Below are 25,880 nucleotides of genomic sequence, written 5' to 3'. Positions count from 1 at the left end.
GATATCTTCACAGCCCAAGATGGCTGCCTGAGTGTCAGCCATCATGTCTACTTTCCAGCTATCTTTCTCTCTTGACAGTCACTGCCCAGAAGTCACATATGCTTCTGTTTACATCCCTAAATCTTAGCAATTCAAGCCGAGGCTCACGCATTATTAAACCTTGATGAGAATGTTCCATGTGGTGGGACAAATGTTGACTATAAAAAATGTAGAACATTAGCAAGGTGATAACACACTGCCTATAGTGAACACATTACAATTTTATAACAGAATAATATTAACAGCTACTTTTAATTGAGTAGTTAATACATGCCAGGAACTGCACCCAACATTTTATATTAATTATCTCATTCAATGATCAAAACAACTCTTATTAGATAGGGACAGTTATTCCATTTTTACAGATGAGGAAACCAAGGCTCAAAAAGATGACAGAACTTGCTTCCTATGGCTCTGGAGTAGTGGAGTCTGTAACTCAGAAGCTGGTATTCCTTCCCCATGAAGTTATGTTGGCATAGTTTGCATTTAACATGATATACACTAGTTTTTATTGGTTGCAAGGAAATTTATTTGATTTTAAAACATTCCAACCAATGAGTCAGGCAGGCTGTGTTCAATTCCTGGCTCCACCACTGGCTGTGGAGCCTCAGACAAGCTGCTGATCTTGTTTGAGCCTCAGTTTCCTGATGTGCAAAATGGGAATAATTGTAGCCTATGTCTCTTAGGGCTGTTATGAGTATGAAGTGAGGTCATGCTGAGCACCCGAGTACCTGGCCCTTGATAAGTGCTATTTAAATACTGATTGTTATTATTAATAATATTGACACAATTTTGTAACCAATTTTAGCCAGTGGAGGTCAGCTTGGCAACCCACAGACCTTGCCTTCGAAGGCTCCTGAGGGTGGGAGGAGAGGGCCCAGCATTACGCCCCAACTGTGCTCTGCAGGAAAGGCTAGTCTCTCATTTAATAAGAGGCCTCTGCTGGCCTGACCCAAAGGCTGGCGGGGAGTGGGTGGGCAAGGAAAAGCAGCCCCCTTCCTCTGCAGTGGAGGGTTAGGGTAGTAGTCTCCTGTGAGCCCTTCAGCCCCAGACTTGTTTTGTTTGGGGAGGTACTCTCCCAAGCTGCCCAGGAGGGCCTGTGCCCGCTCTCCCCACTCCTTCCTCCTGGCTCTCCCGGAGGTCTGCACCTGCCGCTCCTTCCTTAGGCCCTCCCTCATGTGGTGTCTTCAGAGGGATGGTTCTCTCGGCCTCCCCTAGGTATGCACCAAGATCTAAGTGCTAAGTGCACCCTTCACACCTCTGATCTTTGCTGGAAGCTTCCCCCTTAATCATGTTTAACTGACAAATCTGAAGGCAGCCGGTGATGCTAGTGTATATCCAGGAACTGCAAATAGGGAGGACGCAGAGCACTTTGGAAATTACCTCTCAGCACCTGGGAATAAATGGTCACTCGAGAGAATACAACTCTTCAACCCTTTTCTGCCCTTCCTGCAGCAGGAGCCCTCTCCCAACTGCTCTGATTTACAACAGCTGCTGGGCCACTCACACGGCCTCCAGGGGTCCAGTGCCTTGGGCGGCCCTGCTCAGCTGCGCCCAAGGATGGCATCCTCTCTATTCCAGAATCCATGAGCCCTGTTTCCCTGTTCAGATTTGGTGAGGTTCCTGAGCAAAGTCATGGGTCAGACAAAACATATTCCTCCAACTTTGTCGTCCTTCAGCCTTTTGGATAAATGTCATGTTCACTCCTACTTGGAGAATCTTTTGGGATGAGTATAACCTTATTATTTCAATACTGATTATTACTCACAGCTATTTCCTGTTTTTTGGAGTTGACACTGGGACTTACTGAGTGGTACACCCACTGCCACTGCAGTTGAGGAGCTGAGACAGGGCCCAACACACCCTCCTGGCAGGGGACCCAACTGTTTCCTCTGTGACCTTGGACAGGCCCCTTTTCTGTGACACTCTGCAGGAAGGCCCATGCCACACTCTTTGTGCCACCAGGCCAGGCCAGGGCAGCATGAGGGAAGGATTCCTGTCCTTTATCTGTCAAGACAGCTCTGGTCATCCAGCTTGAGAATCTCAGCCTCAATGCTTTTGCTTTGTCATTACCAAAAAATAAAAATCATCTATTTTGCTCACTTATCCCACTTGAATGGTGTGTAATAGTGCCATAGATTGATGGTGTTTATGACTTTGTGACCTAGGGAGAAGCTGGAAATTCCACTGTGCCCATTTCTACTCCTGGGTTTCTGTAAAGGTCACAGTGAAATTATTCTATCAAGTACACCGCAGAAGGGGAAAATCTTAATCTTATATTATACATATGCAGCACTTGACCTTCTCTTGAGATGTGGCACCTCTTAGCTCCACTTACTTAAACATAATGCAGCTCTTCCCCGGATGCACACAGAGAGAATAATTAGGTGCCGTGGCATTCCGGCTGGAATGGAGTCTGTGCTGTGGGGCTGACCTCAAAGATGAAAAGGAAAAGGAGTCGAGGTAGGTAGGGACAGGGATGGAGTGAGCACCCCAGGGCTGCAGCGAGCTTGTCCTGATGAGGCAAGTGGAGCAGACTCTGTGGCTTTTTCTGGTTCCCCCACTGACTGTGCATCTCTGGCCAAGATATTCATTGCCTTCTCTGGTCGTTAGTTTCCCCATCATAGATCTGGGATGTGCCAACTTTGATCTGTGGGTAGTGGCTGCCTAGGACATTGTGTTAAAAGTTCTAAGCTCTGGTCTGGGTTGAGTGGGAATGAGTGCCATGATTGATTAGTGATGTCAGTCATGGGCGGCGTTGGGGCTTGGTGATCATAGCTACATGGGCTAACCCTGTTCTAGGGTGTTTCTAAGGTCTTTTTGCAGCCTGACTGCATGTGATTTGTGGACTCACCAAAGCCCTGGGGTGAGGAAGCTTAGAAAAGGGGAAACAGTAACAACCTTCCCTGAGAGAAGAGTACTATTTGCCTTGTCAGGTTTTGGAGCGGAAATGAGATTTGTGTGATGCACCCAAACACGGTTCTTTTTTTAGTATTTTTCACATTGGCTCTGTGAGAAGCGGAGAGACTAGGGGACAGCAGTGCTTTCTCTGGGTGTGATGACTCCCCAGACCTGGCTGTCTATGTGCGTGCAGGTGGCCGGCCCTGCCCCGGCCACAGGAAAGAGCGAGGAGCCCTGGGTGGTTTTTCATCATTGTCTAGCCTTGAGAAATGCAGTAAGAAGTCACCTTCGTTTATCTTAAAGACTTGCTATAAACTATATTTTAAAGGGAATCCATCAAGGTCTGTGTCAGGGGAATACTTAAAAATAAGGCTTTTCTCAAAGGGTAAAATAAGCACTTCAGTTCGAAAATGTGGGAAGCAGCCTGACTGCCAGCATATGTCCCCTTGCCTGCTGCCCAGAGCTACCAGATTGACGGCGCTTTTAGAACGCTGGCAGCCGGGCTCTGACGTGGGTGGAGACAGGGCCTGGGGAGGGGACATGTGGGGATTCCCTGCCCTCCCCTTCCCCTGGCATAGCAGTGGGGGGTCTAGGCCCGGCAGCCCTGTGGCCTAATGGGTCGGATCAAGATAGAGAACCTTGGGGCCCTTTGGAGTAGCCAAAGCGATCTGACCCTCACTTCCTCTTTGCTGAGTCCCAGGATCCCCGGGAAGCATCTCTCTGGTGGTGGAGAAGGAAACGGGAAGCCCATATTCCCTTAAAGGAATCTGTCCTGCTGCTGGCAGGGTGCTTCTGCTCTCTTCTCAAGGACAGCCCCCCTCCCGCCTTGTCCCCCCAGCATGGGTTCACCCACCTCCTTCACCACCTGGCTGTGACATCAGCTCTTCTCCAGGAGGCTTTCCTCTGCCCCTGGAGCCCCACATCTAAAGAATTCCGCCCTCCCTGGCCAACTGCTCCCTCTGGATTGAGGGCTCCTCCAGGCCCCCTTCCACTTCTGATTCCCTGCACATCTGCCCTCACTCCTCAACAATAGCCTTCTTCTTTCCCAAGGTAAAGAAAGTGACTCTCTTATATCGAACTCAGGGCACGTAGGAAATGCTCCCCAAATAAGACAAGTGTATAAAAGGGAAAGGGCTCTGCTGGGCTGAAGGTTAGGAAGCGGCTCCAAGGTTGTCCAGGTGGCCCGCTGGGAAGGCGCCCTGGTAGCACTGCACCTCCAAGGTCCAGTGACCTCAAGTAGATGTTGGGGGTGGGTCTCAGCTAGAGGCCCCTCCCCTACCAAAGTCCCGAAGGGTTCCTGAGTCTGAAGGACCCTCCTCGGTGGGTGGGCTCCTCCAGCCCCGTTTGCAGGCTGGTGGGGAGGGGGCAGACTTGGGGAGCAGACCTAGCCAGTTCCCAGAGGAGCCGCCCCCCACCTTCCCTACTCTCCCCTCTCCTAATGTCACTCTCAACCCCCTCAAAGTCATCGGGACAGAGAACCCACTGCCAGGGTATAGAATTTTTAAAAGAGAGCTCCAGGAAGCGGAAAATGCCTGGCCCAAGTGGTTGAAGTGTGGAGGGAGGGCTTTCTGGCATTGGTAGGAAAGTAGGGGTACAAGCCAGACAAGGGGTCACCTGGCCCAGTGCCTGGCACCCAGTAGGGGCTCTGCTGAATGAATGAGTGATCCCCAGTAATCACCAGATCCCCTTCTTCTAAATGACTCTGGACCGTTCCCACTACCCTGGTGATTATCACTCTTTCTGGACTCCTGTGTCTCCCCCTAGTTGTCCCCACTCCTCTGCTCCCTTGTCTTCCCAGAAGCCAGTGTGATCTTTCAGACACAAAAATCTGATGCGTGTGTTTTCCCCATCTTAAACCCAACTGTGGCTTTCATGACCTAAGGATAAAGTCCAGGGGCTGCCATGAGCTCAGGTTACCTCTCCAGACTCAGCCTCCCCCTTGCCAACTGACTCCTGCCCAGCCCACGAACAACTGTCTGCCTGAGCCCGTGGCACTCACACTACACGTTGATGGATCATGGAAACACTGCTCTCAGTTTATTGACTGAGTCGTACTTTTTCTCCAGGGCCTTTGCACATGCTTCTCTCTCCACGTGGAGGGTTCTCTCTTTCCCCTCACTCACCCACCTTACCTCTGCCAACCCATATGGCTCCTACTCATTCTGTATGACTTGACTTAGACCTCACTTGCCCAAGACGCTCCCAGACTCAGAGAGGTCCCTGATCCGGCCTCCTACACTGATTACCTCCGTTGGAATTTCCAGTTTAGAGTCTGTCTTCCTCCACTAGGATGTCAGCTCCATGGGGGAGAGCTCTTTGCGTGTTTCATCCATTGGTGGATCCCAGTGCCGAGCACAGCTCCAAGTTGACATTAAGTGGCCAATTTAAATACTTTAAAATGAATAATTGATGAAAACATTCAGCCTGGCTCCTTGCGGGAAACACCCAGCTGCTATTTACTGAGGAGATGCTACATTCCAGAAAGTTTGCACTGACCTTCACAAAGCAATAAGAAGGAAGTTACCCTAGTACCCCTTTTTACAGAGGAGGGGGCTGAGGTTGAGGGTTAAGTAACTTTCATAAGATCACATAACCAGTAAGTGGCAGTTTTCACGGACACCAAGGCCAGGATGTTTCCTCTCTACCTGGAGGTCTAGAGCAGCGGTTCTCAACCTGGAGCTGCATCAGAATCTCCTGGAGGGCTTGCAGACACTCAGATTTCTGGGCCTCACCCCCGAGTTTCTGGTTCAGTAGGTTTGGAGTGGGGTCTCAGATTCTGAGTTTCTACAACTTCCCAGGTGATGCTGCTTCTGCTGTCGGTCTGGAGACCACAGTTTGAGAATCTCTGGCGTAGGTCACAGAAAACCCCTGGGTTTGCTTTATGCTACCCCACTACCCAACCACACTGACCTTGGGCCAGGATTGCAGGATGCAGCCCTGAATTCCCTGCTGAGAGGCTCTGATGCCCAGCCCAGCCTCCCTCCCTGAACCTGGCCTTGGCTGTGCTGTGCCCGGCTGTTCCCTAGGGACAGGCGCCATCAGGACTTAAGGGCCTGCCCCTCCCCCTTGGGACACTGCCCTTCTGTTTGTCGTGTTTCAGTCCTGACCAGTGATCTCCCCATTCCACCAAGGCTAAGTGCCCCTGACCCTGACCCCACGTCTTTAACAACTTCCATGCTGATTGATGCATGCTAGGCTCGCTGCTGCTGCTGCCGGAGCAGCTTAATAGCACGGGAAGTTACAGTCTCCTCTGTGTCAAGGTGCCTGCAGCATTCGTCAATTTCAGCAAGCGTCACCGAGAGTGATACGAGTGTATGACACAGCTAAGTGTTCCCTCTGTGCAGGCCATTACAGCTGGAGGTGGGCCCATGGAGACAGGGACTGGAGACCAATTTGGCCTCGTGTGTGCAGGCTGACATAGACACGAGCGCCGCAGGTCACCTCCTGCTGTGGCCCCTTGAATGCTGTGTGTGCCTGGCAGTCTCTACTGCCAGGTTCCCTCTCCCTACAGGTTCCCTCTCCCTACGGGCAAGTGCGGGTCCTGTTCTCTCTGATGCTTGGGGCACTCTTTTCCCTTGGCCTCACCCTCCCATTTCTGCATCAACTTTTACCTGTCCTTCAAGGCCTGTGCATGTGCCACCATCTCCAGTCAGCTTTCCCAGCTCTCCTTTACTTACCCCTTCCTCCAAAGACCTCTGGCACAGGGCACCTCCGCCTCTGGTGTAGAGCTTTCCTCGGTAAGTAGCCCACTCTGACCTGCCCTGCTCATCGCAGCTCCTTGGGGTTGGAGGTTGCTGTCCATACTTTTGTGTCCTCCGCCAAATTTAAAAATGTAGTGATTGAGATTTTCTTTGATTACTCGAGTCCTGTGTATACAGTGCAAAACACTGGGAAATTATGGAAAAGCACAAAATCATCACCATTGCTACCACTCCCAGTTTTTATTTTACTGCTTATGGTTTATATATATATATGTTTGCATATATATGTATATGCTTGTGTGTGTATGTATAACGATGTTCATACTCTATAGTTTAAAATGACTTAAAAAATTTTTCCATGACATAATTTTAATGACTGTGTAGTATCACACTATACAGATGTTCCATAATTTATTTAGTGAATACCCTATTATTTGACTTTTAAGTTCTTTTTTTTTCCTTCCTTCCTTTCTTCTGCATTATAAATAGCAGTGGTGTGAGCATCCGTTAACATAAATCTTTTTCCACATCTCCTTGCTTTTTCTTCAGAAGTAGAATTGTTGGATCAAAACTCTGGACATTTTGAAGGTCTTAATGGAGAAAAGTTTTAAGAATCCACACTTTGTAGGAGAGTGCCAGTCACCTCTTACCCTGTAATGTTAAGCTCTTGTCATTATTGTTGTTGTTATTATTTTTTTAATCGCAGCTTTTATCTTTGGGTCTTATCACAGCAGGCCTTCAGTGAAGTTACAGTTCAACCAGCCGCAGAATGCATGTGCCTACATGTAAGGCCTGTGCTCAGTACCAGGGAGAGGACAATACAAAGATGGTGACACCTAGCATCAGCCTTCAGAGAACTTTCAATCTAGTGCAGTAGTTGGAGTGCTGGCTGGCTGGCTGGCTGGATGCCTGGGAACTACTTCTGTGCTAGTGGTTTTCTCAACACATTGCCCTGACTATAAGGGGAAATGAGGGTTTCACCAGATCCTGGGTCCCACTGGGATGGCCTGGGGTTCTTCAGGGAGACCCATTTCTGGGAAACGCAAAGACTGTTTATAAGCATAGACAAGGAACCCCGGCACACATCCTTCCCTGGAGTTTCACATCTGGAGTTCCAGAGTCAAGAACCCCTGGGGTCAGCCCCCATAATGTGAAGATGAGGGAGGCATTGAGCTGCAGGTGTGACTCTAAATACTGTACGGGGCTCAATGAGAGGCCACAAGACCTGTGAGTAGAGCCGTGCAGAGCTGTGCGCATGCTCTGCAGGAAGCTCTTGTCCCCATCCCCTGCCCCACCCGCCACGCCCATCCCAGGGATCTCGGCATCTGCCCAGAGCGGCTGGCTCTTTGCTTGTCTTCCAGAGCAGCAGCAGAGCCTGGAGACCAAGGGGAGCTTGAGAGGCAGTGAGCCCAGGGCTGTTTACCTCTTTCTTCCCCACCAGGAACACGAGCCTTGCCCCTCTCACTGTCACCTCTCGAGGTAGGCACACTGCCCGTGCCAGCTGCTAGGCTGCACCTGCCTTGAGAAAAAGGCACCCGGTTCTTAAGCAGGGATGAATATTCATTGGCATGAACCTTTGCAAACTCATTTGGGGAAAAAAAATTAGATCAGGAGCAGTAATCAGATTATTAAAAAGAAAAAGCAAGGACAGAAGACAGCGGTGGAGGGAAGCATCACATTTAAAATGCAAGGAGAGACTTCCTTCCTGCAGAGAAGCTGGGACCCACCCCTGGACCATGCACCGGGAATAGTTAAGCTCTCCCACATTCCTGCTGCATAAAAATGTTGTTTTGCGAGGCTTCTGTGGAGGGGGCAGGGGCAGAGGCAGTGTGCACACTCCACGTACAAAAATTATAAAATAATGTTATGAGGTTTTCATTTTATCTTCCTTGGATATCAGGAAAAATTGTGAGAGCTAAAGAGGCTCTGGCGAGTGCTGAGTGACAGGTTAAAGGGCTCCAATAAAGATTAGATGGTCCACTATCTCCTGAGGAAATTGCATAAAAGTGGTTATTCCCTCTTGCTTCTATTAATTTCCTCTTCCTGGCTGCTTGGAAATGCTTCATAACCTGATGTTGCAGATGGGGACGAGAGGTGCTTTCCATTATCTCAATCACTGCACTGTTTATGAGACACTTAATCTGTTTCTTTATAAAGTAATAGTACTGTAGGTGATGGATTTAGTGTCACTGGAAGGCTGTGTGCAGGGATGGCAGGGGACGGGGTTCTCAAGAGCACCGTAAACACTAGGTAATTTGTTACATCTCGAGACTCTGAGAAGTTGGGTGGGCGTTTCAAGGTGATCTTCTGGATATCAGCTGGAGGTCACGCATACCAGTCCCTTCTTGCTTGAAGGGGGAGGGAAGTGCTGCATGTTTTGCTTGGGGAATGGAAAATGCACACATGTTTAGGGACCTCACGTCTTATCTCTTCCTCTCTGCCAAAGTCAGAGGTGGGGAAAGAGGTGTGTATGTGGGGTGCCACCTAAAAGCTGCATCTATCACCTTGTCAGAACTGTGATCCCCTACAATGGAGGGAAGTCAACCCCCTTTTCTTAAGGAAACGAAGCCATCTGGGCTGCGCTGGTGTCAGAAATGTACAGCCCTCCACCTCACAGGTGTTCCATGGACAAAGGTCTTGTGGGAATACACAGCGACTCTTCCTTTCCCACCCACCTCCTGGAATGGTGATGAAACCCTCCTGGCTGACATGGAGCTGAGCACTGTCTGACCTAATTCCCCTTCCTACCTCTCCTGTTCTTCCACCTCTTTCTTTCTAGCTTTGTCTTCGCCTCTCTTGAATCTCACCTCGTAGTCCCCACAAGAAAATGCTTTTTCTGGTCCTCGTCTCATAGCGATGGATCCTCCAAGTCAGCCACTTCCTGCCTGACGGGTCCCCCACCCCAACCCTGTGCACACATAAGCATAACACAGACGACGCTGTGTGGGAATCAGCCAGCGTTCCATCGTCTGCCTCCTTCCTCACCCCCCAAGGAAGGCGGGCACTTCCCAGGGTCTGTTCCTCACCCTCTGTGCTCTGCTCTTTTCCTCTAGCAAGGTGCCAAGCTCACCTAGATCTGTAAAATTTAGTTGAATGAGAGGTTCATGACTGTAGTGACAACGCTGACCATAATTTTAAATCAAGAGAAAGGCAACCCCTGAGTTTTGAAATGATATTAAAGCAAGTAGCTGTGCTATCCACTTCAAAATTTCTTGACAGTGTGGATATGTGCTTGATTAGATGATCGCAGTATTTAATTGTTATTTTTTGAGCCTGCAGGCAGACGTGAGGTCTGCAGGCTGCTGGGGTCCCCACCATTCTCCGCTGTGTTACTCCCAACCACTTTATATATTCAGGTGATTTCTCTGGGCTGAGGTGATTGCTTTTACCTCCCTTGGTCTAAATATTCTTTGTTACATTCTACCCAGCAGCTCCACGTATCACCTCTAATTAAAGCTCCTTTTCCTCAAGGAGCAGCACAATTTTCTTATTTATTGTTCTATGTAAATTTGTAGTAAAATAACAATCTTATTCACTTCTATTTCTCATTAGTGGCGTCTGGTACAAGGTGAGTTAAAAAAGGCTTTGTGGACTAGCCTGGCACTTTAAGCATTATTTAAAGCATTAATTCTATGAGAAAATATAGTCCAGGTGTGCTTACAACTTACAGTCCACTTTGTCACTCTCTCACTTTGTCACAGCTTCCCCTTCCCCCTCCCCATATCCTCAAGTCCATTCTCTAGTCGGGTCTGTGTCTTTATTCCCATCTTGCCCCTATGTTTTTCATGACCTTTTTTTTTTTTCTTAAATTCCATATATATGTGTTAGCATACGGTATTTGTTTTTCTCTTTCTGACTTACTTCACTCTGTATGACAGACTCTGGGTATATCCACCTCACTACAAATAACTCAATTTCGTTTCTTTTTATGGCTGAGTAATATTCCATTGTATATCTGTGCCACAAAGCAAGAGAGTGGCATGGACATATATACACTACCAAACGTAAAATAGATAGCTAGTGGGAAGCAGCCGCATAGCACAGGGAGATCAGCTCGGTGCTTTGTGACCACCTAGAGGGGTGGGATAGGGAGGGTGGGAGGGAGGGAGATGCAAGAGGGAGGAGATATGGGAACATATGTATGTGTATAACTGACTCACTTTATTATAAAGCAGAAATTAAAACACCATTGTAAAGCAATTATACTCCAATAAAGATGTTAAAAAAAAAGTTATAGGCCAAATGTTCAATAAATGAACCTAGGCATACTGTTTCTTTATAAATTAGGGAATGCCTACACATAGATTTTAATAAAATATTAACTTATGAAATGTGAATATTAATGAGTTTCATCCATTTTGTAATTATCGATCAAATATATTTTACAGATATAATGATCCTCCCATTATACAAAACAAAAATAATCTGTGCAGAAACACGTTCTTCCGTTTGGTTCCAGGATTTATTTGCCGACTTTGGGACTCTAAGTTTATATTCTAACCCTCAATTCTAAAAGTTTGTTGAAAGAAAACTTGTTTTTCAAAAGGGACTGGATACATGGAGGTAAAGAGTAATTAGCACTATTTAACACTTACTGCGCATAGGTAAATTTTCATATTTGAGTTTAATAAATTCTAATGACCTGTGGGAGTTGTTGTGAGAAGTGTTAAATTTCTTTTTTATGGATACTTTATACAGATGAGGAAGTGAGGATTACATAGCTTGCCAGTGATCACCCAGCTAGGATCCAGCAGAGCCAGGAATTGGACCCGGGACTGTTTGATCACTACCTGGTGCTCACTGCCCTGGGGCAGATGGAGTCATACCCCCTCCCAGGGCCTTTCACCCTAACCCTTCTCTGAGCTTCTCTCTCTTAAAGCTCAGCTTGGCCTCCCTCTCCTTCATTTCCCCCCTCTGTGGCTGTCAGAGTCTAGAGCCACCCAGTTCTGCCTTCCTTCATCAGAAATCTCAGAGGAAGACACTTTCTAAATCCCTCTGCTACTTGTGGACATCAGGGTGGTTGTTTATGCTGTTAACTTATTAAATGTAAAGCAAGGAGGCTTTTAAATGCTGGAAAGAAAGTGAGAACACCTTGTGTCTCTTGGATTGATACATTAAGAAAATTACATGTGGCAGGACTCCAGTGAATGCATGAGTCTCCACATTCCTCTCCCCCACTTTCCAGGGAAAGAGCTTCCACTGGGTTTGGGCAGCACAGGCCTGGGATTTCTCTGTGTTCTCCAGCTCCAGAACTGAATGGGGTGCAGAAACGCTGGGAGATTTACAATAGAAAGGGCCAAGTGCTTCTCATGGGTGATAAGGAAGAGATGTGGAAAGAAGAAAGAGAGAGAGGAGGAAGGAAATAGGGGGAGAGACTTTACTGAGTGGGCTTGGAAAGATAGATCAGCAAGCCAAATTCTAGGATACTAGGTGTACCATTCAGAGTTTTCCTTTTGGTGTTTTATTTGTTGAGCCTTTCGTAGAGATTGAATTTTTTTTTTTCTTTCTACTAAGAAGTTTATTTGAATGTACTGAGATGGGTAGCAAGTGGCCCATTTTTACATGGGTTACAACAGAAATCCTTAAGAACCTTATTGTAGCGCCTAGACAACATTTACCCCAGTACGTTCCATGGAACTTGAATCCCAGGAGATGCTCTACAGTATAGGGCTTCTTGGTGAGAAAACACAGCATTCTGTATCCCATTTGGGGAAATTCTGAAAAATTCTGTAATAAAAGATGAGATGAACTTTTTTTTTTTTTTTTTTTTTTAATTTCATTTATTTATTTATTTTTGGCTGTGCTGGGTCTTCTTTTCTGTGCGTGGGCTTTCTCTAGTTGCGGCGAGCAGGGGCCACTCTTCATCGCGGTGCGCGGGCCTCTCACTGCCGCGGCCTCTCTTGTTGCGGAGCACAAGCTCCAGACGCGCAGGCTCAGTAGTTGTGGCTCACGGGCCCAGCCGCTCCACAGCATGTGGGATCTTCCCGGACCGGGGCACAAACCCGTGTCCCCTGCATTGGCAGGCAGACGCTCAACCACTGCGCCACCAGGGAAGCCCGAGATGAACTTTTTAAACCCACAGATTCAAAATATCTGACCACAGACCCCTTTTGTAAGTAACAGGTGTTAACAATCCTAAGGACATGGACTCCGTTGAACACTCTTGGGTTATGCCATTCCAGGACATTCCATTTCAGAAATTCCCTCCCAGTCAAGATGAGCTTCTGCCCCGGGGCACTTCCAGAGTGACTGAAACCCTATACCTCACGTCAAGTGAGCAAAGGAGTGAGAAAACTTACCCAGCATAGGAAACGGTTCTTCTTTCTTGTCTTGGTAGAAAAGCTGTGGATATTATTCACATAGTTGATATGTATATCATCGCTATTACTTCTCCCACTGTGTGATTCTGGGCAACTCTTTTAACCTTTCAGTGTCCCAAAATGGAGCTAATCATAGCTACCCCATAGAGGAATGCATGCAAAGCACTTAACAAGAATGTTAAGAGATGGTGGCTACTGCTTCTGTTAAAGAATACTCTGCACTTTCCAGGAGGGAACAGTATATTTGGGAAGATGAGCTTTGTATAAGTAGAAACCTTTATAATGGTACGTCTACTATGGCAACGATCACATTGTATTGCAACTGTATGACCTCATTGGATCAAGAACTCCTTGAGGGCAGGCTCTGTTCTCAAAATTCCCTGGATCAGGTTCTCAGCAGGGTCACAGTAAATGTCTGTTGAATGAATTAGTGAAATACGTAAGAAAGCCAAATGAGTTGACCATGAAATTAGTTTTACCTGGTCTCAAAGGAGGATAAGCCAGAGCAGGTTTCTTGGGGACCAGAAGAGTCAGGAGCTGAGATAGTGAGGAAGGGCCTCAGGGAAGCAGGGCAGGCAGGGGCAATTTTCTGTGGAATCAGCAAGGCAGAGACCAGATGTCTGGAGTCAAAGGTCTCTGTAGATGAGGCATGGTAAAAGCTTGAGGGATGGCTTAGAGCCAGACATTTTGGGGCATGGCTCTTCACAGGCTGACCCATGGAGCAAGGAGAATAAGTGCCTCATATCTGAGAAAAGCTCCAGTGGGCATCGGGCTATACCAGGTGTTCCCAATCTTCCCCACTGACATGTACATGATAGATGACACCAAGTGCATGACACATTCCCTGATGCACTGCCTACAGAGTCATCCTGCTTTGCCCCACCCCCCCCCAAAGCATTTCAAAATGCAATTAAGGGAGAATGTTGTTGTTAAGCCAGTAACCTTGAAATCACTTTAATTTCTTCTTAAAGAATCACTCATGAATTTCAGCCCTTTACCACCATTCATAATAAGTGTTAACACAGCTCACAGTTTCCCTCATGTGTGTTGAAACATGGGATTTAAGAACCATGGGTCCAGTTCATTGTCAACCAGGACCTCTTTCCATCCGAGGCCCAGGTGAAATTTCTTCACTGAGTGAATCAGGGTAAGGCCATGACTGTTAACAGGTGGAAGAGGGAGGGAATAACCATTTGTAGAGCACTTATGCCTCAGACACTGCGCTACACATTAATTCATTTTCTCAATTAAATCTCTTGACGCGCCTGAAAGGGAAGAATCATTATTCATATTGTTCAAGTGAGAGAAGCCATTGGTACCAGGAAGGTATACTTCACTAAGGATGTTTGAAGACTTGGAAGTGTTAAGTAGGGGTTGCCTCAATCCGAAATGCTCACTTTGTGCAAGGGGGTATCTCAATGTCCTTTTTAAGGTGACAGAATGTTTCATTTTCCAGTTCCAGGGAAGGGCCTCTGACTGCCACTCTTCCATTATTTCTAAGATGGTATCTTTGTGTTACAGCCTGCCCTGCCGGGATGTTCAAGGCCAACCAGGAAGCTGAGGGCTGCTCCCACTGTCCCTCCAACAGCAGATCCCCTTCAGAGGCATCTCCCATCTGCACCTGCCGGACTGGCTATTACCGGGCAGATTTTGACCCCCCAGAAGTGGCATGCACTAGTAAGTATCTAGCAGGGGCTCTGGGGTGGGGAGTTTGGTTGTCTGATAGTGCAAGTGGTGGGCCTAGGGCAGGGAAGACTTAAGACAGCATCCTCCAATTGCATAGTACAAAGCGGAGACGTTGGCTGTGGTGCTGAAACGGACAGCTCCTCGCTGGGCAAGCAGCGCCCCTCTTTCAGTAGTACCGGGTCAAGACTTTTTTCTTGGCCCCCTCCTCTCAGATGGGAGGGCCTTCCTCCCACCCAAAGAAGACAACTTATGCCCACCAGATGGTTAAAAAATCTCAACTGGAGAGTTCTTTGAGTGCAAAATCAAGATGCACCAGGATGTTGCAACAATTCCTAGTAACTCTTCCAGTCACCTCCTCCAAGAAGCCCCCTTGGTCTTGACAGATGAGAATATCCTCTCTTTTCACTGGGCTTCCTGTATCTCTGTGACCAGGCTCCCTCAAAACTCTCTTGATTTCATTACTTGTCCAATCATTCTGCACTTGCCTTCCTGGTTACCCAATGAAGGTCCTTGTGTGCCAGCTCCATGTAGTCATCTCCCTGTGTCCCTTCCAGTGCCTAGTGTGGTGCATCCATGCCTCTGCCAAATGACAAGACCAGAGTCCTGGCCTGTGTGCACTGAGGCAGAACTTCTAGGGGCTGGGTCCAGAGCGTGAGCTCCACCACTCTCCCACTCTCTGCTGTAGAGGGAAGGGCAGTCATCCTGCCCAAAGTGGAGGCAGCAACTCCACTCCCTGGGGAGGGATGGATGAGGGGAGAATTTCCTCACAATCTTCTCCTGTATGATCCATAATCGTGGGGAGTCAGGAAGCACTACTCTCCCTGCACAACACTTTCAAGAACTTGTTCCTCCTCTCCTAAGTGTAGCAGCCCTGAAATAGGGACGCTTTTTCTTCTCAGTATTCCTGTTGCGTTCAGAAGTCAGTGCTCCAGGTTAACCTCTAATTATGCTAGAACTTTCTTCTGGGTTGGATGCTGTTGCCTGGATCCCTCTAAGCAAGAATCTTCCCTTCGCCTCCTTTGACCAAACTCCTTCCGCCCACCCCCATCATAGAAAGGCACAGACAGAGCATTTCATGCCTATTTGCAGTTTGATGAACAGAAAAGATATGACTGAGCTCCAAGTAGAATAATTTCTTAATTCTGGCCTTGCAGATAATCTTGGCTGGATAAAAAAGAAGAATGAAAGTATCTTCTAGATCGAGGTCCTAAGGTCAATCAATGCTTATAGATTTGAACTGAGGAAAAGTGCATCCTCTTATAAACTGATTTTTCCCCAGACCTCCCTGGGTTGGTATGAACAAAAATGATTCCATTTCTGCTGACTGGAGTCCCTGTCTTTCTGTTGTGTTATCCCGTCTACTGATTTCGGAGGTTCCCCTGTGTGTCTCTGTAGGCTTGAGAAGCATTGTTTAATGTACTTCTTTAGAAGCCACTTAAGGATGCTGAATCTCTGCTGCCTGGATGTCCAGACCAAGGACCAGTCCCCATGATTGCCAAAGCCCAGGTCTCACAGCTTCCCTTCTGGAAACATTCCCCTCTACTCTGCTCATGGATCCTCTCTGATTGGCCAGGCTCCTTCTGCAGATAAATTCATGCAAATAAAATTCTGGGTCCCCAGCTTCCCACCTAGGGAAGTTCAGCAGACATACCCTGTAAACGCATCCAGCCCCCGGACAAGGTCACCTAGAGAGAAGGTAGACCAATAACCAGAGGCAGAATACTGACGTGGAGCTCCTTGCTATACAACGCCTCTCCCATCTACCTCTCACTTGACATCTCCCATCTACCTTCTATCACCTGACTTGATGTGCTTGAACCAACAGGACTGACTCCTGGTATAAACAGGAACATCCCAGAGCCTTCACTCTGCACATTGCAGACCCTTACTCTGTGCTGCTTACCCATATTCTGAGTCCAGCTCATTAAAATCAGACCTCCCAGGCTTTTCTCTCCTGTCCTGGTCCAGCCAACTCTGAGTTAGGGACACCTTCCCACCCACTATGTCCCACCAAAATCTCCGCATCTTTCCCAGAGTGGGGGTGAATGCTGGACATGCCTGGGGGTGTCACCACATGCTGTACACAGCCCTGTGCTCTTTTCCCCCCAAAGGAGAGCTCTAGGGTCAGACCAGAAATCACCAAATCAGAGCCACACTTGCCTGTGAAGGTCAGGCCAAGAGCTGCTCAGGGACACATTGTCTGGCTCCCTGCCCTGGCCAGCAGGGGCCAGTACTGGGTGAGAGGACACAGAGGCCAGGCTGGGCAGCAGCACAATGCTAGGCAAAACAAGTGTAAATAAACCTCTTACTTCATTGAGACTCATTATATATTTGATTTATTGTGTGCCAGGGAAGTACTGTATGAAAAAGTCAATTTGTTGGCTTTTATAATCTCATTAGGCTTTCCTTTTAAAGCATTCTATTTGGAGGTGCCATCTGTTCTCTTAAAAAGGCATCACACATCACCACAGTAAATAATTTTTCAGATACAAGGAGCATATCTGGAGCTGTGGAGGTCAGGCACAGCCCTGCACCATGGCCTGGGCCCCAGTTGGTTCTGCAGGTGGAGCAAGGTGGCCAGCATGGGCCCAGCCATCTGACAGAGGGTGGGGGAGGGGGCAGAAAGGGCCCAGGTGCTTGCTCACTTTGCAAGTGCCTCCCTCTGTCCATCCAAGCAGGAGACGGTGATGGCCCGGTCGGACGCTGGGAGGACCCAGGCAGAGGTCTGTTCTAAAATGTACAGGACAGCGGGCATCTACAGTGTTCAGGTCCCATGGGTGTCAGGGAAAGGGGACACAGTGTCAGAAGCTTCCAAGATCCTAGGCCTCAGGTATCACCTGTTGCCACCGTCTTTAAATGAGGTTGTATCAAGAGTCATTCACTGACAATATTGAAAAGGTTACAGAGAATCCTACGATTTAAAATGTACTCTTTTACAAGGCTAAAAATATCTATAGTGTGCTAAAAATGAATGTTTTAATGAATCATGTTAATCTCATGAAATGAGCACATATATATTCATTGTATTTTTTTATTGTGTTCAAAGTGTTAATTTATTCTAAATTAATCTAAACATTTAGAATGCATGACAACTTTTGTAGGCCTGTGTGGACATTTCTTCATTTTCTTTTTAATCTCCTGGGAGAGCCTGTCATCTCCTTGACCTCTGAGAGGCTCTGGCATCCCTGTGTGTCCAGCCTTGTCCTTGACAATGTTCATAGATTCAGCAGGGATTTGAGCACACCCCAAGCTAAGGTGTCAAAAGGGCTGGTGTGGGCTTCAAGTGAAGTGAGACGAGGGGCCTTAGGGAACTCAGAGAATGAGTCTGTGATGATGTATTTCTGCTGGTCTTGGACCCCCAGCTCCCTTCTTCTTCCTTCCTCATCCTCCTTGCACCTCTGCCAGGCCTGGCATTCTGGATCCGTTGCATCAGTATCTGGCCGACTGCCTCCTGGTACAGCCATGGCCCCATGTGCTCATGTGCTCATGTTCAGGAGGAGGCCTTGTCCCTGACAGGCTCTGGAGGGAGGGAAGGGAGTACAGGGAGGCTGATGTCAGGGTTTAGGGTGCACGCTGCATCATGTCAGGGCTGCCCTCAGAGACAGAGGGACAACCTAAGCCATGGATGGGATGAGGTGGGAGCTTGGGGGATGGCTAGAGGCAGGTCACAGGTGACCTCACCCCTCCCCACTAGCAAAACCCTCTGAAAGAAGCCAGGCTACACAGAGTGGACAGTGGGGACCAGCTTTAACGAGGAGTTACCAAAGGGCCACTTACAACAGGGGGCAGGGGGAGACGTCAAGGGGAAGGTACAGCCCCACCTGCCAGAGGGGTTGCAGAGGTTGTAGGCTGGGGAGCTGAGACCCTGAAGGTTTTCTGAGCTTCAGCTGAGGAAGTTGCAGCTTTCCTCCTCCTGCTGTCTCCCTGGGCCACTGCGCAAGAGGCCCTGAGGCCCCCTGGGGAGTCCTGGCACCCCAAACAGCCCCAACTTTGAGTGGGTCCTAGGAAAGCGTATTGAATCATCGATTTGCACGTAGCACTGGGAAGGTAGGCTTGGCACTTCACAGACAAAAGTTTGAATCCTGACTCTGTCTCTTACCATCTCTGTGACCTTGAGCTAATGTCTTAACTTTTTTACATTCTGTCATTTTCTTCTCATGACCTCATAATAATGTATGCCTTTCTGGTTGTTATGAGGATTAAGCAAAATCATATTATGGAGTCTTTGGCGCAGTGCCTGGTGCATAGTAAACTCTCAGTCAGTGGTAGAACTTGCTTTGGTTATATCCCTGGAAAGTGTGAAGATTGCAGCAGATATGGAAGCTTCCAGCATGATAGGAGATCTAAAAATAAAAGTGACGTCCTTAGGGAGAGTACAGGTTTGACGCCAGCCCCACGTGTCACAGCAGAATCCATCGTGTGGCTCAGATCACAGTCACTATTCACCTTAGCCTGGAGATCCTGATGAAAACCAGCCAGAAGGTGACAGCCACTGGGAGCTGACGGGCTGTAGGAGGGGGGGAGGTGCAGATAGAGCATCAGAGAACTGCAGACACTGCTGAGCCCTCTCCTCCACGACTGAGATGTGCTGAGAAGCTGGGCAGGAGTGGCGACTGAGGAGATGGGCTCTCAGTTCTCAGGGAGCAGGGGCTCAGTGACTCCTCAGGCTTAGACCCGCTTCTTTCACAGGAGGGTCTGATGGCCCTGGAAGCGTGACGGGCGGGACATCAGGAGAGAGGTGGCAGCCAGGAACATATGAGGAAGTGCATGACAATGTGAAACCAAGCACTGAAATGCATGTCTTCAGTTTTAAGTAATTTCTATTTACGGGGGGAAGAAATGGAAAGGAGGAATTTATGGAGCAGGTGAAAATAGATAATTATGCCTTATAAAATTGCTGTCTGTGAAAAACTATGCAAAAGGACTGGTGTAAAAATAATCACCTTGTTATGTTTCCGACCACAGAAACCCTTTTTTCTGCATCCACATGGGAGAAACTTTGACGGATCACAGAGACAAGCTAGTGCTTGTCTTGTTTCTTTATTTCTTTTTCAAATACAATGGGTTTCCCTCTGCAGTTTTGATTATAGAGGTGGAGTGAAAAGGGGCTCCAGAGATCATTGTCTTGTCCCCTGGCCCTGCCTGCCATCCCCTCCCATGGGGGGCACATTGGCGGCCAGCCCTCCAGGGTCCCCCAGAGACCAACCCTGACCTCCCTGCTGACTCAGAGAAGTGGCTGGGAAGCTAAGCAGCAAGGCAGGCACTTTGGGTGTGGATCCCAAAGGTGTGTGACCTGGGGCATGGGACGGCCTCTGTGAGCAGGGGCTTCTCATCGGCAGAACTGGGCATGATGGAACTCAAATTAGGAGGTCGTGGGAATTAAATGACAGGATGTCAGGCAAGCCCCAGGATGGAAACTCAGGTCTTTCTGCTTCCAATGCCACGACCTCATACACAGTTAGAGCTACAGTTTGGTAGCTCTTAGGAGCATGTTGTAGATGGTCATGGCAGGGATAGGGATTTGCTGTTACTCTCACTCTTGAATCTGTACCTCCCACAGAGAAGGATAAGAATCCAAGCTTCCCTCCCCCATCTCTGCCCATCCCCCTTTCTCTCTTTTAAGCTCATGTTTCATCCTTTATGGGGCTGGCAGCTGTTTCCCTCTTTCATCCCAACTGCCCCAGGGCAGCAGGGTGGTCCCTATGATGCAGGGAACATACTCCTTGGATGGACTGCCCAGGAGTGTGGCACTGCCCAGACCCTGGTCTTTGCAGGTAGGGTGGGTGGAATGGAGAAGAGGGTACTGGGGCCCAGAAGATGGAAAGAACCTTGGGATGACAGAGAAAGAAGGGAGTCCTCTGCAGCCAGGTCTCATGGCCTTCGTGGTGTTGTGAAAAGTCTGTAAGGACATCAGATCATAACCTCCTCCTGCCAGTCCTGGGTCCTGATGGCTTATGCTTGACAAGTTGGCCAGTGATGGTTTCCTTTGCAACAGTGGTTTTTAGATGCACTGCTTGGACGAACAGCCTCAGTGTCACCAGGGAACTTGGTGGGAATACAAATTCTCAGCCCCTCCCTAGACCTCCTGGATGACGTACTCTGGGGATGGGGAGTGGGGAGGGGAGAGGGCAGAGATCTGAGTTTTAACAAAACCTCCAGATGATTCTGAAGCTCGCTAAAGTTTGAGAACGTTGCTTTAGAATTAGGTCATATTTCTCTGTCCTTTGCCTTATGACTCCTGGGGAGAAAGGCCATTGAGTGAATTCCTGCAGACTGGGACCACAGGCCTGCTCCTCCCCGTCAATGTCTTGTGTAGCAGGCTGGAGAGACAGAGACAGAGAGACAGAGACAGAGAGAGGGGGAGAGAGAGAGAGAGAGAGAGAGAGAGAGAGAGGCTATGAATACATGCCTGAGGATGAAGAGAAGAGGGGTATGTTGTGATGTGAGTGTGTGTCTGTGTTTGAGTGTTTCAGGGAGGCTCTCACTAGTTCTCAGAACCACCCATCTTCTCTGGCCCAGTTTCCATTTCATTCTCAGTCTTGGGTGGTGGGAGCAGTGGTGGGAGAGAGAGTGGAGACCATAGAGCACGACCTGGCTGGAGTGGGCTCAGGGAGAGCTGAGGGGGAAACTAAAGCAGAAGCAAAGTGACTGGTGGGGACTGTTGTCCTGAGCTCAGATGGAGGATCAGGTGGGCAGGGTGATGGGTGATGGGCCTCACCCCTCAGGCGACCTCTGGGGGCCACTGCTTCAGGGAGGGGCCCTTCAGTCCAGTAGGGCAGGAAGGTCCCCCAAGGCGACAAACACTCCACAGGACACAGGAATCCAGTGTTATAAATCGAGGACTGTTTGCTCGTTAGTCCACATGCCTTCACATTAGGGATGATTTTAAATACTTTTCAAAACCCAGCCTTTTCAAAAGCACTTACCTCCTCATCTAGGAGTTGCAGCCTATTAACAGAGGGCTGCTTTAGTCAAGGTTAGTTTCACTCATTCACTGCTGATCAGGGTTTTAGTAAAACGTCCACCATGTGCCCCTTTCTATAGGCAAAGGTGCTGCTTGATTTTACCCTGGTTTGTGATCCACACTGCGTATAAAAATACATCATTTGTGTTTTTGAGGGGGAGGTAATCTGTGTGTTCCTTGAGATGAGATTCCAACAGGGGTCACAGATAAGCAAGAGTCATAGGGTAAGCTGCTTCTCGGAGCGCCTGGATCTGGGTAGTGTATACATGTAGATGCAGAATTGAGGGAGTGTGACAGCAATCTGAAAGCTATTTAGAACTGTCAGTGCTGTTTCAAGAAGGGTCAGCACTACCTGTGTACATGGACTTTCACACTCCTATCATCTACAATTTCTTTTCACAGTTGGTAGACCCAAGTGGGTATAACTCTTAGGAGGCATCCTATAGCTCTAAGTTTTAAGCTCATAGCCGGGCACAGGCTCCGCTGTTTCTGCTTCAGCGTTTCCTCTTAAGAGCATTTCATCTAATGGGCATTTGGAGTCACAGATTATTAACACTCTGAGCAGCCTTCTAGGCCCTGCCACCCAAACCCCTCCCGAGTGCCAGCCTTGTCTCTCCAACAACCCTGAGAGGTAGTCATTCCATGTTTAGTTTTCTGAATATTTGTGGTGACGGACAGCTGATATATTTTGCAGGGTAGCTCCACTCCACTGTTAGGCACCCATCACCCATCACTGTAAGAGAGATTTTCTGGACCTTGGATCAGGCACTGCCTTCCTCCCAGCCTCACCACTGGTCCACCTTTGAGGACCAGAGTCCTGCAGGTGGAACCAGTGGTTCCAGTGCTTACGAAGAATTTCCTTATCCTTCCTTAATCACCTACTGTAGGCAAAGCATTGGTTAAGTTATCTACTCCCCCACACGTATGATCTCCTGAACCCCAGTGTCCTGGCAGCCTTCTCTGAATCTCACATTTATCAATACAACTCTTAAAACATGGCAGCCAGATTGAAACATATGACCCTCGCTCCCGAAAATCCAGTGGAAACTTGGTGGATTTTCTCCTGTGACTGGGATACCGGTGATTGTTCACTTTGGTTGCAGCCTCTCGCATCGTGGGCTCCGACCATACTTTTTGACCACTGAACATTCAAAGTTTTTGTATGTCCCTTCAGGAAATGCTGCCCATTTGGGTCTCCCCTTTTCTGCACTTACACATGTAACTTCAGACATTTTGCCTTGTGGATTTGGGCACCATGCTCTTTCAAGTGTAGACCATTTTGAAAACTGATTTCAATGGACAAGTATTAACATAATTGTTAGGAGTGTGCGCTCTGGTGTCTGGGTTCAAACACTGCTCTGACGTTTGACAGCTGTGTGATGAGGGGCAAGTGACAGGGCTATGTGTCTCTACTTTCTCATTCAAAAAGTGGGTATAGTATTAGTGTCTGCCTCACTGTGTCGTCAAGGGTATAAATGGAGTAATGCTATTTAGAACAGTGTTTGGCATTGTTCAAACAGGAAGCATTCAATGAAAGTAAGATATTTTATTTTACTACTATTACTGGAGTTGCTTACCCTACTTTTGTGCTATTTTCAAAGCAGCTAAAATCCAAGCGCTGGAATTAACATTTTGCTAACATTTCTTCCTTCAGTACACAAGTATCTGTGTACTTTTTTCAGTTTCCATTCTTAAAACCTAGGTATACTCTTTATATTCTTTTTCTCTAAAGGCTCATACATTTTAAAAAGAAACAGTGTCATGTGGCCATATTTAGAGACCCATGCTGGTTTTTGTCATTGTTTCCTCGAGGCTCACCATGCACTGATTTAACTATGAAGTTTCAGAAGTAGGAGGGAATTGAGGTAAAATTTATTTATTTAATCTACTTTCTTCTCTATTTTGAAAATCGGAACAAAACTGTCTACCCCATGGCTCTAGGACCCTCTGTTGTCCTGAATGTTCCTTGCTGGCCTTCAGGCAATGGCTCTGATGTCTAATTTGAAGGCTCTGATCCCAGGTGGGGCTGGTCTCGGAGGGATGCTGGAATTTGATGGCAGCTGTAGCTCAGGGTCCTTAAATCTTCTCTGCTCCAATTCTCCTCCTCAAAGGAGGAGACAGTCGGAGGCAGGTGGCTGTGCAACCTCTGTTCTGCCAGCATCTTACCTCATCCCCAGGAAAGGAGATGCACGCTCTGAATATTCTATTCAGATCTATTCAGGTGTAGGGCTTTCTCTGTCCACTGGACTGGAAGCTGTCGACATGCTGATCTGATTTTTTATCCCCTCTGTGGCCTTACATGGTAGGTGCCCAACATAGCCAGGTGGTAAGAGCCCTGCTCTTGGGATCAGGTAGACCAGACTGGACTCTTGGCTCCTTTGCCATGGTTACTTAACCTCTCTGAACCTCTGTTCTTTTCCATAAAATGAGGATACTGTTTATTATTGTGCCAAGTTGTGATGATGTATATACCTAACTCAGTGTCAGACGTATGGTAAGGGCTCAAAAATTGTCTTTGTTTTGGTTGTTATGAATAAGGTTTGAGTCATATCTGAATTGCACGGTCGAAAATAAGAACAGAAAAAAAAGTGTGGGGAAAATGGGCATTCTAGGGCAGTTGCTTCTGGAGAGTCATCCTAGGTTGGCGGGAATCTTACAGCATCACCCCTATCTCCACCCCATCACGATGTGATCACTAATCTGTGTGTTACATGTGCAGACCACCTTGGTCCCCAGCTCCTCATAGGTGGTCCCCAGCTGTGACTAAGGTCCTGGTTCCCCAAGTCCGCCTTCTTCCATCCATGTAACCCAGAATCAGATCCTGATCCAGTTCTGACACCAGAGGCCAAGCCCAAGTCCCATGGGGAGGGGGTCAGGTCTGGGGCTCCCTCCTAGACCTCCAACCAGTTTCTTCTTTGCAATCACCTTTCAAAGTCACCACTGCCAATCAGTCCTGGAACCGATATGGACCCACTGCACCCCTCTGTTACTGATCATTGACCCTGTCCAGGGACTGAGTTCAGAACCTACCCTCAAACTACATTACACTGGGTGGAATCACTGGCTCCACCCCTGTTTTCATTCTCTGGACCTCCAGCTGCCATATTGGAAACGTGGCACTAGCCAACCCTTTCCCAGGACTGTGATCTTCTGTATGCCCCAGTTGGCTAAAACATGTGAATGCAGCAAGGCAATTAGAGCCAGAGACCCACAGATGTCCCTGATGGCTTCACTTGGGTGTAACAAAGACCAAGAGCCCCAGGTATCTTTGACTCTCATCAGAGATTTAGAAGGAAGCCACTTTCAACTTAGTCTAAGGGTAGATTCTGAACATTGTCCAAGAGAGTGAAGCCCCCTGAGTGATTAGTGATCTACTCCCAACTGGAAGTGTACAAAGAGGTACTGGTGATGCCTTCTGAATTGTGCGGGAGGTTGGGTGAAGTGGAAAGAAATGAGTCTCATAGTCAGTGCTGGGCATGTCCATGCTGTCTGAATTATGTGTGGCATCGGACCAGGACAATAGCATTTTATTTAATTAATTAATTTATTTATTTTTCCGGTACGCGGGGCTCTCGCTGCTGTGGCCTCTCCTGTTGAGGAGCACAGGCTCCAGACGCGCAGGCTCAGTGGCCATGGCTCACGGGCCCAGCCGTTCCGCGGCATGTGTGTTCTTCCCAGACTGGGGCACGAACCCGTGTCCCCTGCATCGGCAGGCGGACTCTCAACCACTGCGCCACCAGGGAAGCCCCAGGACAATAGCATTTTAGAGTAATTTATTTTGAAACTCTGTGTTGGTCTTCTGAGAAACTTTCCACACAATTGACTGTAAAGTGTCCAGCTGGAGCCAGACAACTGAGAACTGTTATGACAGGGGGTTGGCTGTGGGTTTAAAGTCTGGATTCCCCAATGGGTAAAAGATCGTGGATGACTTTGCAGAGAGAGAGCAGGCTGCAGTCTGAAGTCAACTGTGGAAGGACCAGGATTCCCTCCAGCTTGTGCCAGAGACCACCTCTGCCCCACTCAATCAAGGTGCTCTGACTCTGAAACCACATTAAGAAGGAGGGCTTGTCTCAGGGGTTGATGGGTAGAGGGCCAGAAGCCACTTGGACACAGAGGTGGCTCTGTCCTCCCTCCCCATTCTGTAGAGAGAAGGTTGGGGTAATGGTAGTCTTGGTGTGTGTCTTCCCACCCGCCTCTCCTGACTGTGGGCTTAGACTTGCCAAGAGATGCCCAAGGTGGCCTTTTGAGCAGCCCCTCTGGGGCTCATCT

The 25,880-nt window shown here is 48.1% G+C and overlaps 1 protein-coding gene across 2 annotated transcripts in view; it reads left to right on the top strand.

Moving 5' to 3' along the window:
• The window catches only part of EPHB1 (EPH receptor B1), a gene marked incomplete at both ends in the record, with an annotated part of 425,673 nt that overhangs the window by 270,046 nt on the left and 129,747 nt on the right, over positions 1-25,880 (top strand). For both annotated transcript variants that reach the window (XM_082839068.1, XM_082839067.1), the window contains one exon: positions 14,483-14,638. In XM_082839068.1, the coding sequence (XP_082695194.1) occupies positions 14,483-14,638 (156 nt within the window). The remainder of the gene's footprint in view (positions 1-14,482; positions 14,639-25,880) is intronic.

This window comes from Leucopleurus acutus (genome assembly GCF_964270905.1).
Source record: "Leucopleurus acutus genome assembly, chromosome: 5".
Lineage (NCBI taxonomy): Eukaryota > Metazoa > Chordata > Mammalia > Artiodactyla > Delphinidae > Leucopleurus > Leucopleurus acutus.
The sequence above is the reverse complement of the archived record's forward strand: the minus strand, read 5'-3'. Positions and strand labels throughout refer to the sequence as shown.